Source organism: Babylonia areolata, chromosome 19 (genome assembly GCF_041734735.1).
Source record: "Babylonia areolata isolate BAREFJ2019XMU chromosome 19, ASM4173473v1, whole genome shotgun sequence".
NCBI classification, from domain to species: Eukaryota; Metazoa; Mollusca; class Gastropoda; order Neogastropoda; family Buccinidae; genus Babylonia; species Babylonia areolata.
The window spans coordinates 23,726,215-23,742,687 of NC_134894.1; the positions used below are offsets into that span (position 1 = coordinate 23,726,215).

The following is a 16,473-nucleotide window of genomic DNA, read 5'->3' on the forward strand; positions in this document are numbered from 1 at the left end:
TTCAGCTGAAGCTTAATAAGATAAAAACGGCAATGGTTGTCGCAGTTATACCGTGCATCCTCTGTCTGTCTGTCTGTATCTCTCTCTGTCACACACACACACACACACACACACACACACACACACACACACACACACACACACACACACACAGAGAGAGAGAGAGAGAGAGAGAGAGAGAGAGAGAGAGAGAGACAGAGAGAGAGGGAGAGAGAGACATGAACACACACTTATTTTCTTATTTTGCACCTCGAGACGCCAGGCTAGTGACACGAAAGGGCTCAGGACGCTGTACAAATGAACGTACACATGTTTTTATCGTGATTAATTATTTCCAACAGCAAAACCAAGTTTGAAAATTTCTTTTCATTCTTTGTAAAAAAAAAAAATAATAATAATAATAATTTTTTTTTTTTTAAAGATGATCGGTATGCCGCACTAACATTGTAGCGAAAAGTTCTCAGCCTCTGCAGCACCACATTTTAGCTGTAAATCAAATCCTCTCCAGGCGTCAGCTTGCACTTGCAGCTTTTTGCGGTGCCTTAATTTTCCAATAAATGAGTTTCTGGAATGGGAAGATTGAATGACGCCGTCCGCCTAAAAATAGTCTGTCTGTCCCCCGTCGATATGTGAACTGCTTAAAATAGTGTCCAGATCAGCGCATCCCCCCCTCCCTCACCCCCCAGCTTGATAGGAAAGTGAAAGAGGTCTTTGCGTTACCTCCAGCTGCGAATCTGGACGTGAGTGAGGGAATCACACACACACACACACACACACACACACACATCCGCAAGCATGCACCACTGTTAACTTTAACATGTGCGCAGTCAAAAGAAAGGATGTGTCGGTTGAATGTTTCCTTCCTTATATAATTAATAGGAGTTAATGTATAATGAACACAAATATTTCTCAGCGGTAAGCCGCATGAATGAAAGAAAAAAACAATAATCAAAGAACTAAAAAAAATTATTAAAAAAAAGGCAAGTGATTGTCATCCTTGTGCTCAGCAAGACAGAAACTGTGGCCTTTGTTTTGTTTCATTCACAATATGTACAGTGCATATTACTCACCTTGCTTTTGAGGCTGGCATCATGTCCTCATGATTGACCTTTATGTAAGTACTTAAGTTGCTGATCTCTATTACTTCCAGAGCAGAGGATTGTCTTTTGCGTTCGAATTACCACACTGTCGGCCTTGTCTAGTCTGTGCAAAAGCAAACACTCATTGCATATTTTGATCATTAAATATTATCTTTTTGAAAATATTTCAAATGAATTGACATTTTTTCGTTTGTGGGGGCGATGTGTAACCTTCCAAAGTACATGCACACATCACCTCCATTTCAAACTACTCATGCAGCAGTTTGTACTGGTCTGTACTTTGCATATTGTGCATCTCTGACCCATGTAGAATCATATGCTGTATGTCACGGTCGGAAATGATGTCTATTGATGATGATTTGTTGTCTCTCTCTCTCTCTCTCTCTCTCTCTCTCTCTCTCTCTCTCTCTCTCTCTCTCTCTCTCTCTCTCTCTCTTTAAGTTACAAAATAAGTTCTTTTTATCACTGTGTCACTTCCCTTTACTTGCGTCTCCCTGTGTGAAAATGCACAGTATGTGTGTGCATGTATGCATATACATCTGTATCAAACAGTTTCTTCACACTTGACCACTCGTCTGTGATTATCAGAATCTGGAAGAAGGAGAATGAGTTTGGGTTATATCACCATCATTGTTGTCGCTGAATGCTGGAATCAAGTCAATATCAAATCAATGCAAAACATACAGCCATGTGTCATTTTGTTCAATTGGCGCTGTCTGTCTGCCCCTCCCCCCACCCCACCCCTCTCTGTCTGTCTGTCTGTCTGTCTGTCACACACACACACACACACACACACACACACACACACACGCGTGTATCTCGTCCTTCCCCCCTCTGTCTGCCTGCCTGCCTGTCTCTCTCTCTCTCTCTCTCTCTCTCTCTCTCTCTATATATATATATATATATATATATATATATATATAATATCAAGAAAAGGGGGTGTGGGGTGAAAAGCAGAAAGCCAAAATATCATGTGGCAAGTAAAACGCACGGCAGTGCAACCCTTCAGAAGACACGGCACAATACAAATATTCATGAAATAGTGCCCCTTGACATGGGTCATTAGAAATGCTTCGCTATTTGCCCCCATGACGTACTTTATATATATACGTCAGCGTCATTTCAGGATTTTTCATAGTTCTATTTTAAAGTTGATGTGTCCCAACGACCACTAGTCAGAAAGCTTGATATGTCTACTTGAACTATCCGCGAAGAGAAAGAGTCAATTACACTGTATATGATATATGGATGTTATTGTCAGTATTGTCTCCGTGGTTGACCTCAATAACAAACCAGTCACTTACTCAGGACAGGGAGGTAGGGAGAGCGTGGTGAAGGGTGGCGAACCGTTTTGTGCAAGTCGTGAATTACGTGTACAGCCAAGTTTTAGAAAAGCATGCTCGCATTGATCAAACGGCTACCGTCTGCAGGAGAACTTATGAACAGTGTTCACAACCCCCCCAACCCCCCAACCCCTCCCCCCCGTCCATTGTGCCCCCCACCCCCCACTCCCTTCCCCCCATCCAAGAATCACCTCCAGGAAAGTTTGCGGGTGCGAGCACAACTGGAGAAGAGAGATGTTCCATCCCCCTTGTTAAAAAAAAAAAAAAAGAAAGAAAAAAAGTCCTTCAGTCCGAAAAGGCTGAGACACTTCCCCTGTGTGAAAATGTGCAGGGGGTCAGGTGTGTTTCTAGAGGTGTCAGGCACGGAAAGGAGCTCATCGACTGTCTGCAATCACACTCTTGGAAAGAGGCGCTCAAAAACACCTAGGTCCTGGAAACAAGTGAAAAGGCGAGGACCGCGGAAGTCAGACACTTATTCCGACCCGCACAATTCTATCTGCTAGCTGGAACTTGCACAAAAGTTGCACATTGTGCAACAGTAGAGAAGTTACGAAACGTGGAGGAAAGTTAGAAAAGATAGTGACAGAGACAGAGAGAGACTGACAGACAGACAGAGACAGACAGAAAAACAGAGGCAGACAGACACACAAATAGAGAGAGAGGTAAACGATTGGGAAAAGTTCGGCTTAGTTTAGGTTTTTCGCAACTGAAATCGAGTAGCAGCTGATATGGTTTGTGGGATAGGCACAAGTGGCGTATCTTCGTGCATGTTTAAACTTGGAACATCTATGGACGTTGTAAGAGACCAATACAACCCCTGAATGATAGTGATATAGACATTGATTGAAAACCTCGCAGCAGGTGGTCGCAGGTGCGGCTTTTGATAACGGACACACGAGACAGAGGTGCTGATTTCAAAACACCGTGACGAGTGAACCTGAACATGCACCCAGTCTGCAGTCTGTACGTCTTCTTTTGATTTATAACATTCCATCTTAGCGGGGTTTTTTTCTGGTTGTTGTTGTTGCTGCTCTGTGTGTGTGTGTGTGTGTGTGTGTGTGTATGTGTGTGTGTGTGTGTGTGTGTGTGTGATTTTCTTATTTGTTGTTTTTTATGTTTGATTTCTGGTTCGTCGTTTGTTTCTATCTATCCATTTATCTATCAAGATATAGATATAAAGATGTATGTATATATATATGTATATATATATATATATATATATATATATATATATATATATATATATATCTGTGTGTGTAAATATATATATATATATATATATATATATATATATATATATATATGAGTATATATATGTGTGTGTGTGTGTGTATTTCTGTAGCTTGCTCACACGATTGTTATGTATCTGTATGTAATAATGTAGATACTGAAAAACATTTTATTGTATATCTGTCAAGCTGGAAATAGGTGGCAGAATGGTGGAGACAATTATCTGCCAATACTATGTCCGTGAGGGTCCAGGTTTGAATCCAGTCTCGCCGGAAATCAAACTGAGCGTCAGGTCTTTCGGATGAAACGATATACTGATTTCTCGTGTGCAACACGAACTTGGCGCACTGAAAAACAGAATCCATGGCATCGAGAGTGTTGTACCCTGGCAAAATTCTGTAGAAGAAATCTACTCTGATTGGAACAAACATACATGCATGCATTCAAGGCCAGATTAGCGAGTTGGGTTATGATTGTTTGTAGGTAGGTAGGTAGGTATGTACGTCTTGTTCCAGCCAATCAATAGCATGTGTTGTACTTTGATGCCAAGAGCAGGAAGACACTTCAAGTATTTGTTCCTCATCAGAAATTTCCAGTTGATTCTTTGGCGGCGGCTAGTTGGTATACTTTAAAACCATTTATTCATGAATTTCACCTTCTCATATGTTTAATTTAGTCCTCAGAAGAGTTGAAGCCTTGGCTGCAGCAACCTTTTATCAGTCTAAGAAGCCAGTTGTGTCACGCCAAACGCACGTGTCGTTTTCATAGTATGAGGCAACATAGAAGATTTGTGATGCTAAATTTGGCACATGGTTTGTTGGTAATTCGGGCAGGGTACTCACGTTTCATGTGTTTGTGCGTCTTTGTGTGTACAAGATTTTGCATGACAGATAATAGCAACAGGACAAGTAGTCTTGTTTGTCTTCCTGACATACCGAGATTATTTTGTACGTGACGTTTTTATCTTACTTTATTTTCTAAAATTCATTTTCTTTTTATATTTGACTCTTTGTTTGTCCGCGTGACTGCTTATGTCTCGGCGCATCTAAGAAAAGTGTAACATGTTGTTTTATTTTGCCGTCAATTTGTTTTAGTTTGCAACGTCAGTAATTTGGGTACATGACAGTAATGAAGGTATATATAGCACCTGTGCTCACATTTCATACATCGAGTGCTCAGATCAGCTGCATTGATTGTAAATTTAGCTTTTTTTTAAATTTGAAAATTGAAAATGTTCCTTTTTATCACTTGTTTTGCAAGTTACTGAAAAAAAACCTGGAGTATTTTGTGCTCTTTACGTGCTGAAATCTTAGTCATGAATGTCTGTGTCATGATTTCTGATTCAAACAAGTTTCCTAGATTTGGTGCTTAAATTTGCATCAGTTGCCCCTATATAAATATTTGAACACTTTAACTTGGAACCTGATTAAATCAGAAACTATAGGGTAGGTATGGGTAATTGCAAACAGCATGCAGTTGAGAATGATTCGTATACCGCTCCACTTCGAAACGTTCTTAACGGTTGCATTTTACAATTTAACGTCTGCTTTTACCTTTTCCTAATACCTTAATGAATATCCATTTTAAAAAAACAGTCAAACATCAGCTACTTCTGGCTGTTTCTTTGCTATTTTTTCTCTTCACGCACTATTGCCGACCATGGTTACAAACGTACTCTCAAAATCCTAAAATCAAAGGAAGCAAGTTGTAGGACTTCAGCTTTGACACAGTTTGAAATAGTTTTATTTCATCGGATATGTTGAATGCGCATTACCAGTGCTGGGAGAATTTAAGAAAACATATTGATGACAGACCAGAACGTCAGTTTTAACAGGAATCTGCAAAATATTGTCGTTTGCAATTAGACTATGATATTTTGACGTGAGTTTATTTGCGAACGATGCTGTACAGTCACTGAGCACACTCAAAAGAGTGTGTTTGTGTGCGATGTGGGTTGTGTGTGATTAAACGTCTGTTTGTGTGCATGTGCAATCAAAACCAACAATACAACAGTTTAGTGGGGTGTTCCAATAATAAGTTACGTCTAATGAGTTAAAAACCTGCCTCTGTTTTAATAGTCTACATGTACCCAAAACCATCGTTCGCAATTGCACTTGCCCGTTCGCATTTGCCCCCAGGCACCCCTGCCATTACAAACGTCGACAAATCATTGAAAAAAATGGGCAGACGAACTTTTCCTGGTGCAACCAGTCGGAGAAAACTTCAAAACTTAAAGAACTACGTTTGACTGTCATGCGACCTATTATCTTCACAGGTACAGGTACAGAATTTGGGACTTTTTTTTTCTTTTCTTTTTTTAAGCCTTTTTGGCTTTTCAACGCCCCTTCTTAATATAGAAATAGTTTAGGGTTGCATACATGCGTATGAAATTTTTTAAATGTTCATTCATCAAAATCGAATGGTTTTATTAATGATTTATAGTCATTTACAGTACACACATCGAGCTGGTCGCATCAACTGGATCGTTCGCAATTACCCATACCTACTATATATATATATATATATATATATATGTGTGTGTGTGTGTGTGTGTGTGTGTGTGTGTGTGTTCTTTTTCCCCGGAAAGTGTCTTTAGAACAATGAATGATGTTTTCATGGGTTGTCCATTTCCAACTTTAAAAAAGTGTACAAACTATCATTACGTGTAAAGGTAGATTTGACGTCTGCCAAGGGATGACGTGTGTCACTATTTTATGACGGTAATCTAGACATGACGAAATACAGACGCCAGAAACTTGAAAAGTTTGACGTTCGAAGTCGTTCACGGTGGGAAGTTAAGTCTCTTTCGCAGAACGTTCCAGCTGAAAGCTGCGCTTAAGGTTAGTCTAGTCTATCTCTGTTTGTGATATTCTGCTTAAACGTTTTGACTTTATGTTTCGATTCGTTGCTTTTACATAAAGGGGGACAGGCCTGAGCAGAATGACTACCACACACAAGTTCGTGGGGAGAAAAACCACGTCATTATAGACTTAATGAGTCAGTTTCCGCAAGGATTGGCTCATGTATGTGTTTACACACAACGTGGATCTGTGTGATAAGACTGCGTTGTTGTTTGTTTGTTTTTGTCTTGTCTGTATGTGAATGAAGTCATGTTCTTTGGAAATACTTAGTCTGTTGACACCAAATTTGGCGTAATTTGATTTCCCTTTCACCACCAAGTCTTAGAGGTAGTGGAAAGGTGACCAGATCATGGGTCTGTTGTCCATGAACCTACTGTTCTTAATGTTCGGTGGTAGGACAGGTCATATTTAATACATAGCGCAAGGGGAATCTTAGACACCATCTTTTCTGTGTTTATAACACAAGGGAATTTTGCACTCTAAATTGAATGCCGGTGAAAGGAAAAATTAAAAGTCGGAAAGTCGTGATATAGACAAGGATCTATGTTATGGTCGTAAAACTGTAAAATACAGATCGATGTGAGGTGTGTGGCCTTGAATTCTGATTCCAGCAAGCAACTTTCGGCAAACACTCCTCTCTAATAATGAGCTCCGGCGTTTTCTGTTGTTGCCATGAAGGCCTTGCATCTTGTTTTTGATAGAATCGGGACAGCTTTTGCAGAATTATTTATCTAATGCATGCTGTAAAACTTTTTTTTTTCTTCTTCTTCATCCATTAGACTCAAATGTGTCTAATAGGCATACCGATTTGACTGATGGTAACGAGTATCGTCTTGAATTTTTAAAGTCTGAACTATTCTTTGTTCACGTGTGTGTTTTCGCACACACATGGATCTGTGTAACAACACGGCGTTTCGATTGTCTGTGTACGTGTGTGTGTTGTGTGTGTGTGTGGTAAACTTTAGAAATTAGTTTTCTCAGGAAATACGTAGTCTGAAGACTTAAAAAAAAGGAGGGGGGGGGGGATTAGTCTCTCTGCACAGTCTAATTAGACCATGCACTTTTGTATAGGGGACAAAAACAACAACACAAAAGCAAAAGACACAAACGCACAAGGAAATCAAGAAGTTGGTGTTTCCAAAGTCATTTTATTTATTCACAAAAATATATCTGATGTTCCGTCTCACTCTTTTTCTTTTTTTTTTTGCGGGGGGGGGGGGGGGGGGGGGGGTAGTTCTTGAAGGAAGTATTACTGTCTTGTATGGAAGTTACACTGATTGTCATCTGTTACAGGTAGAATTCTACCAAGTAATGGGAATTCAATTTGAATGTACTCTGGGAGAGAGAGAGAGGTGTGTTGCTCGAGCCACCGAAAGGTTGCCATGTCTTACACTCTGTGCAGATCTGCTTCATTTGCTTGTCGACAATCGTTGCGCTGCAGTGTCATTCATTCATATTTGTATTCAGCTGGCACACTGGTCGAAACGGAAGTTCGCGATAATATATTGAAAAGATACGAAGGAGGCAACTAGACTTTAGAGAATGATTTGCACAAAGACCCTGTAGCTTACTTCATAATGCCCATGAACATGATTTATAACCAAGATGCGGGAGTTTTGAAATAAGATCTTTCACCACAATTTCAGAAGGCCGTAATTACGACCCTTGACAGCCCCAGCATACGCCTCTTGAACCGCGTGACCCAGAGGGTCAGCAAGAGTCCAGAGATTGAAACCGAAGCGGCTGGGCTTTCCAAAAATAAGCTGTTTCGCTGTATGATGGCCAAAATATGGCACTTATAATGCTTTCAAATGTGGACAGCTTCGCATGTAAGGAAAGGAAAAGCTCTCGTTGATCATGGCAAAAAATAAAAACAAAAAAAATCTCACTTTTGTGAATTCGCTGGATCAAGTGCATTGTTGTCAGAAAGGTGCTGAAAACATGATCGCTAAACCGGATCCCTTTTATGGCACCAAAGACAGCTGCAATGCAGCAGTCAGCATACCTTTCCTGATACATAAGGCGTCATGGAAACTGGCAGCATCCAGAGATTTGACAGTGTGACTAAAAATGTTGATATGCCAGCTAGTACAGTACACTGTGATCAAGCAGCTGGAAGGTACTCCTTCCTTCGAAAAGGATTTCATTCTAAGATCAGTCTCAATTGGGGATTCAGTCGAGGAGTCTCGAAAACCCAGGAAAGTTTGCTAGTGGAACATTCGAAAAGAACTGTTGGAACCCTAGGGTTCTGTTCTCTTTGATATGCTCATCCTCAAGAGCACTTCCCTCCTTTTGCTGGCCACAGGCAGACGTAAGTTTGAGATACATGGTCTGAGTGGATCACCTCAGGACATGGCCGTCTAGATGAACTATTCAATCACACACCATTTTCTTCCGGAGTAGCTAGCTGAGAACTAAGAACCAGAAGTGCCCTGTCCCTTGTTGAGGATCGGACCCTTCTCTTACATATTAGGATAAAGATCGGTATCTTTGCACAATCAGGTGTCTCATATACTACTGGGATATATCTCGTAGCAGATGTTCCTTTCAGAAGATTAGACAGCTTAATACGAACTCTCTTTATCTTTGTATCATTATTCTTTGTGCCAATAACCCCCGCCCAAGTGAGCCATGCAGGCTGGAGTATGAGACAGCAATCATTAAGAGCAAAACAGTAATAATGTTTGTCACAGTCTGTCTTATTTCAGCTTGAGGACCAAAAACAAAGTAGTTATTATGGTTGTAACTTGGCGTATTTCAGTTTTTCTTGACTTTGACCCCTTACATCTGGGAAGGCACGTAAATGAGCGGTTCACACACACTAAGCGAACCCGAGCGCACACTAACACCAGCACAGAGAGAGTAGAGTGAAGCCTTCATCTCAAGACAACCGTTGTAAACACACACTCTTTCTTTCAAAATAGCAGTATGATTTAGGAGGATAGCACACACATTCTCTTTTTCCGATAATTCTGGTGGTTGCACACACACACACACAGTTTCTCAAGGAGGGCGTAACTGCGTTCGGACAGATCCATATACACTGCACCACATCTGCCAGGCAGATGCCTGACCAGCAGTAGAACCCAACGCACTAGTCAGGCCTTTAATGTATGCATATTCGGTAGGTGGGCCTAATTGCGAACGATCTATTTGAACCGAGCAGCTCAACGTGTGTATTGTACATATAACAGGTTGTACGATCGTCAAATGTAGCTTTTGTGTTTTTGAAGGCTTTCTCCGATTGGTTGAACCAAAAAAGGTTCTCCTTTGAACATTTTTTTTTCAACGGTTGAAATAGCAGGGGTGTCTGATGGTAAATGGGAACGGGCAAGTCTAATTGCGAACGATGGGATTGGGTACATGTAGACAATTAAAACAAGCAGGTCTTGGACATAACATATTGTTGGAACACTGCACCATACTGTTGTATTGTTGGTTTTGATCACACATGCGGGCCCACTCAAACACATTTTAAGATACACACCCCACACCACACACATTACACCCTTTTGGGAGCACTCTTTAACTGCAGCATCGTTCGCAAATACACGCGCGTCAAAATACCCTATGGTCTGATTGTAAACGACACTATTTTGGAGATTCCTGTCAAAATTGACGTTCTGGTCTATCACCAGCATGCTTTCTTAAATTGTCCCAGCACTAACAATGCACAATTCATTCACATATCCAGTCAGATCAGCCATTTTAAACTGTGTCAAAGTTCAGGTCGAGTCTTGCTTGCTTCCCATGACTGTAGGATTGTGAGAGTACGTTTGTGAACTTGGTCAGCAGTTGTGCGCGAAGAGAAGAAAGAGCGCGGAAATAGTCAGAAATGGCTCATGTTTGACTGGTTCTTGGAAATGAAGATTCATACAGGTATCAGAACGAGGTCAAAGCAGACGTTGAATTGTGAAATGTGTGTCGTAATGTTTGGTCTATGTAAATGAATATATACTTTCGTTTCGCTGGTTTCCGGTTTCGCTGGTTTCTGGTCTTCACTGTTTCGTCACTTCTGTCAGTGGTGGACATTTTATTTAGGTCGTTAAAGGCTGAGACAGTTCCAAACTACAGCAATTTAACCCTCTAAATAAGCAGTCACTGAATGTCGACGTAATCAGCAAATTTACGTCATCAAAATCAGCGAGAAGATTCCGACTCTTCTAAACCCTGTAAGGTTAGACCTCATCAAGTTCTGCTGCAGAGAAGCAATGGAAACACTGGTATCGTACTTTTCTTAACTTTATCGATGAATGTAAACCACATGTACCCAGCAAGCTTAGAACACTTGTCAATTTCATTTCTGCAGAAGTCTATGAAGTACATAGAAGAATGCCGTAACTTTGAATCAGCCATTCAGACTCTGCAAGAACTCTATGTGAAGACTCCCAATGAAATTTTTGCTCGTCATATTCTAGCAACACGCAAACAGCATGGCTGTGAGTCTTTAGACGAATTCTTGCATGGCCTGAAGAAACAAGGACTGTAATTTCAAGTCAGTCTCAGCTGAATAGTATCGTGAAGAGATGATCCGTGATGCATTTATCAATGGTCTGACATCTCCAGTCATCAGATAGCGTTTGTTAGATAACAAATCTCTTGATCTGAAAATTGCCTTTGATCAAGCCAGTGTATTGGATCGGGCCCAGCGGAATTCTGTAATTTCAAGTCAGTCTCAGCTGAATAGTATCGTGAAGAGATGATCCGTGATGCATTTATGAAAGGTCTGACATCTCCAGTCATCAGATGGCGTTTGTTAGATAACAAATCTCTTGATCTGAAAACTGCCTTTGATCAAGCCAGTGTATTGGATCGGGCCCAGCGGAATTCTGTAATTTCAAGTCAGTCTCAGCTGAATAGTATCTTGAAGAGATGATCTGTGATGCATTTATCAATGGTCTGACATCTCCAGTCATCAGATAGCGTTTGTTAGATAACAAATCTCTTGATCTGAAAACTGCCTTTGATCAAGCCAGTGTATTGGATTGGGACCAGCGGAATTCTGAAGTCTACTCGTCACAAAGTCCAGTGTCTACTTCACAAGCTCCTTTCAGTGCTGCAGCGTCTACTCCTGATACAGCTTCCACACGAAATAAGTACATTCAGACTGTGGTTGATGAATTATTTTAGATTTCCATTTGCATTCCTGTGCCATGACATGCAAACATCCACCATAATCAAATGCCTAAAACAGTTGTTTGCATTCTGTGGAACACCAGGTTTAGTTCATTCAGATCGAAGTTCTTCATTCATGTCTCGTCTCAGTGGAGGGTTGCAACTAGCAGAAGTACACCTTATCATCCGACAGGAAATTCTCAAGTGGAAAGGTACAATGGGATCATCTGGAATACTGTGCCGCTTGCACTTCACTCTCAAGGACTGACGGATCGTGATTGGGAATTTGTGATCCCTGAAGCTCTGCACTCGATCAGATCCCTTCTCTCAACAGCAACGAACACAATCCCACATGAGAGGTTCTTTGCTTTCCAGTAAAGATCCTCCTTTGAACTCTCACTCCTTTCTTGGATGAGCCCTGGGCCAGTGATGCTTTGTTTGTTTGTTCGCACCCATGCTGAAAGCCCGCTAGTTGATCCTGTGTTAATGCTGGATGCAAACCCTATGTATGCACACATCCGTTATCCAGATGGACGTGAATCAACTGTGTCTCTTCGGGATTTGGCACCCTTTCCGCGAACTCCAGCAGAGAGAGGTGAAAACGTGGAACTTGACGGAGAAAATGGACGGTCTCACACCTACAATGAGAACGGAGAACATGGAGAAAAAGCAGACCGTATTCATCAGTGTCCAAGTCCAGGTCTCACTTCTGAATCTCCTGAAGTCACTACTCTTGAAGTCCGCCGTTCTTCTCGGGTATCAAAACCGCCTGATCGTTATGGGTGGTAACATAATCTTGAAGGTCGAATAATGTAGTTTATCTCTTTTCTATTTTCTTTTTAGTTCAGTGGTCTGTTCAGCAATCGAAGGTTTCTCAATCATTATGTGCTGTGACAATTTCTTCGAGGTGGGAAGAATGTTGTAATATTTGGTCTGTGTAAATGACTATTGTACTTTCGTTTCGCTGGTTTTCGGTCTTCACTGTTTCGTCACTTCGTCACTTCTTATCAATGGTGGACATTTTATTTAGCCAGTAAAAGGCTGAGACTGAGTTCCAAAATACGATAATGTGTTTGTGTGAACACTTCGAAGTGGGGCGGTACACGAACCGTTCGCAATTACACGCTCAGCGAGCCTTTACACTTTTTTTTTCTTCTCTTTTCTGCAGTCTGTGATGTACTATCTGTGCTGTTTTGCTCTGGCGATTAGGTAGCGAAATTGTAAACACTGGTATGGACACTGGCTGTCCATTCTGTAATGTTGTTTGCCTTTACGGCCTTTTCATGTGTTTTTTGTTTGACTTTGAAAAACCTACCCATCAGAGTTGTTTTCTTCTGCAGAATTTTGCCATAGAACAATCCTTTTGTTGTCAGGGACTCTTTTTCAGTGCGCTACGTGCGTGCTGCACAGGGGACCTCGGTTTATCGTCGCATCCAAATGACTAGACGCTCGGTTTGATTTTCCAGTCAAACTTAGGGGAAAAGGGTGAGAGCGGGATTCAAACCAAGACCCCCACGCACATTGCACTGGCAGATACGTATCTTAACCACGCTGCCACCTTCGTCCACACACACACGCACACATTCTGTCTCTCTCTCTCTCTCTCTCTCTCTCTCTCTCTCTCTCTCTCTCTCTCTCTGTGTGTGTGTGTGTGTGTGTGTCTCTGTCTGTCTGTATGTCTGTCTCTCTGTCGTTTGCTCTCTTACTGAAATAGCAGTTGCAGTGATGCTTGCGTCGATCATAAATGTGCGGACATATATGTATTGCATACGTTTGCATGTGCGTTTGTGTATGTGGGCACGTGCGTGCGTGTACGTATGCGTGCGTGCGTGTGTGTGTATGTGTGTTTGTGAATTTGCGGTGGCGGCATGGTGGTGGTTTGTTGGGTAATTTGACATAAGTGTTTGCATCCGTTCGTGTCTCTGACAATTACTAACGATTTTCCATGCACCTTAATCTAATGATTCCTGCCTGTTGTGTTCCAGCAAGTTTTTTCCTTTCTCAACAAAACTTTCCCCGTGGTGCTGCCTGGTACCGGCTTCCACTGTGGTTTCTACGTCCTCCTGATGTTGCGACACTACAGTCACTAGAAGTTCGCACAACATCGCCAAACAGGATACTGAATGCATCATTTTCTCAGAACGGACATACTAAGCTGAGGTTTTTGTGAATATTACTTCGCACAAATCCTCCAAACCCTGTCATGATGAATATCTCAACCGCCAACCCCAGTCCGACCTCTAGTCTGACTGATCACGATGTTGATAAGGAAAGTCAAGCCTTGAAGGTATTTTGGGGCGTTGTGATGTCCTCTTTGGCTGTTACCGCTTCTGTGGCCAATATCCTGGTATGCATCGCTTTCCTCACGGACAGACATCTTAGCCGAAAGGCATCCAACCTTCTTTTCGTATCTTTGGCTTGTTCTGACATAATTGTGGGTTTGCCGGTCATGACGTTTGCAGCACTCAATGACTTCCGTGGCAGGTGGGACTTTGGAGCCACTTTCTGTCTTATTTGGGTCTGCTGTGACATCATGGCCTGCACTGCATCCATCCTCAGCCTCCTTCTGATCTGTGTTGATCGATATCTGCAAATTTCATCACCCATGACGTATGTGATACGGATGACTAAAAAGAAAATCGTTGCAATAATTGCCGTGACCTGGCTGATTTCAGCTCTGACTGCTTTTGTTCCAGTGCACACAGGAATTCAGAATCCATCATCTGACCAGAAAAAAACATCTGACAACAGTCAATGCCATTTTAATATCACATTCACGTATGCTCTTGTGTCTTCCTCTATCAGTTTCTATATACCTTGTATCGCCATAATAACCATTTATCTTAAACTTTATAAACTGGCAAGACACCAATTATGCCTCATCAGAATCCAATCAGGCACTGTGAGGTGCAGAACTGAGTCAAAGGGAGCTCGTACAAGCTCCTTCACTGTAAAAACGTCAGGTTTCAAGGCAACACTCACTCTGGGGATTATAGTAGGCGTTTTCATTTTGTGCTGGCTGCCCTTCTTCATCGTCAATCCCATCTTTGCCAAGTGTGCCGCGTGCATCCCGGATGTCTTATTCAAAGCGTTTACTTGGTTGGGCTACGTCAACTCATGTGCAAACCCTTTCATCTATACCCTCTCGAACAAGGAGTTCCGCACTGCCTTTCGCAATACATTACTGAAGAAAATAGATGACTCACTGGCTTCCAGAAATGGGTTCTGATGCAGCGTGCGTTTTATTAAATGATCTGTTTCTATGCATTTTTATTTTTGCCTATTGAATATTAAGATAAATGGGAACAGCAAACATTCCTGTTTCGGAAAAGGAAAGAAGAATATTAAAAAGTAATAACAATAATGATAGAAAGAGAAAAAAAAAAGGGGGGGGGGGGGAAGAGAAAAATTCTCTTCAAGCCATCCATGGCAGACAAAGTCGTACAATTCATGCTGTCAGTCTCCACTCCCCCATCCCCATTCACGTGAATTTACGGTGTGTGTGTATGTGCACCGTGCACATTTAATTCACACACAGAGAGAACACGCTGGACGACTTTAATGACTCGTGCCAACAGCCCCTATCATGTACGTGTGAGAATATACATATAAGAAATAAAAAGAAAGCAAAAAAACCCATTTCATTCAAAAATGCCATGTGTAAATTATAGTCAGCCTTCATACAGACAGGCGCGCCCACACTCACACTACACACGACAAAACAACCGCAACACACACACTTTCTCTAATCCATTCACACACACACACATACCACCCCACCTCCCACATGCATCCATACACACACTCACATTCTCACGCTCACACACACACACACACATACTCAACGCGTGCACACTTGCACGTACGCCTATCAACGCACGAAAATAAACACGTGTTAACTAGACTGGAAACGATCAATTTGCATGATATTTGAAGTGGGTATTTCACGCCGTGACAATCATTCTGGTGCTTTTTTGTTATTGCTCTTTTTCCCAAATGCCTGAACAACGAATTTTGACAAACTAATTGTTCAGGGGAGTCAACATTAAATGATTTAGATTGCCTTTCACCTGTGTCAACATAAAGGGTGAAACATGGGAAATACTTCTCATGGATATCAGAATAACTTTGGCGGTCAAATAAAAAGTGACTTACTGATTTTGCTTCTGTGCACACACAGGACAAACAATGTGTTTTTCTGTCATGTTGAATCGATAACGATGCATATTCACCTGAGACGCACCGATTCGGAATTGTGCGAGAGAATTCCGGTATCGTTCTTTCATCAGGAATGCTATGATTGTTTCATTGGCAAAAATGTGTTTAAAGTACCGATGATTACACGACTTTTTGCTTTCACCAGTGTGTTTTTTTCCAGCTGAAATTTATTTATTTATCGAGGCATCTTGTTATAGTGCATATTCTTGAAGCTCTATGCGCTTTGCAATAGCACTAAAACATTCACTCAAACATCCCCATGCAAACATATACATATGATTTAAAACATAAGTAAGAGGGAACAATTAAAGAGATCATGTCATTGAATAAGCCAGGAAATGTAACGGATATAAAAAGATAAAACGAAATAATGACAGCAACTAAAATGTAGACAATTGAAAGACACACACAAGCTCGCATGCACAGAGATACAAACATGCATACAAAACGCACAACGCACACACACACACACACGATCGTACGCACGCATGCACCGACAAACGCATGCATACCCAGACACACTACTCACGCAGTGACACCCACACGTACACGCACCTACAGGCACATACACACACGAACACAGATCAACAATCAAATAAAGCAAAC

General features: G+C 41.4%; 1 protein-coding gene across 1 annotated transcript; it reads left to right on the plus strand.

Annotated features, from left to right (window-relative positions):
- The first annotated feature begins 14,098 nt into the window (after positions 1–14,098).
- Positions 14,099–14,878, plus strand: LOC143294125 (dopamine receptor 1-like). The gene is made up of 2 exons (XM_076605556.1): positions 14,099–14,259; positions 14,563–14,878. Exons 1-2 carry the CDS (start codon positions 14,099–14,101, stop codon positions 14,876–14,878), a joined length of 477 nt encoding a protein of 158 aa, XP_076461671.1.
- The last annotated feature ends 1,595 nt before the right edge of the window (positions 14,879–16,473 follow it).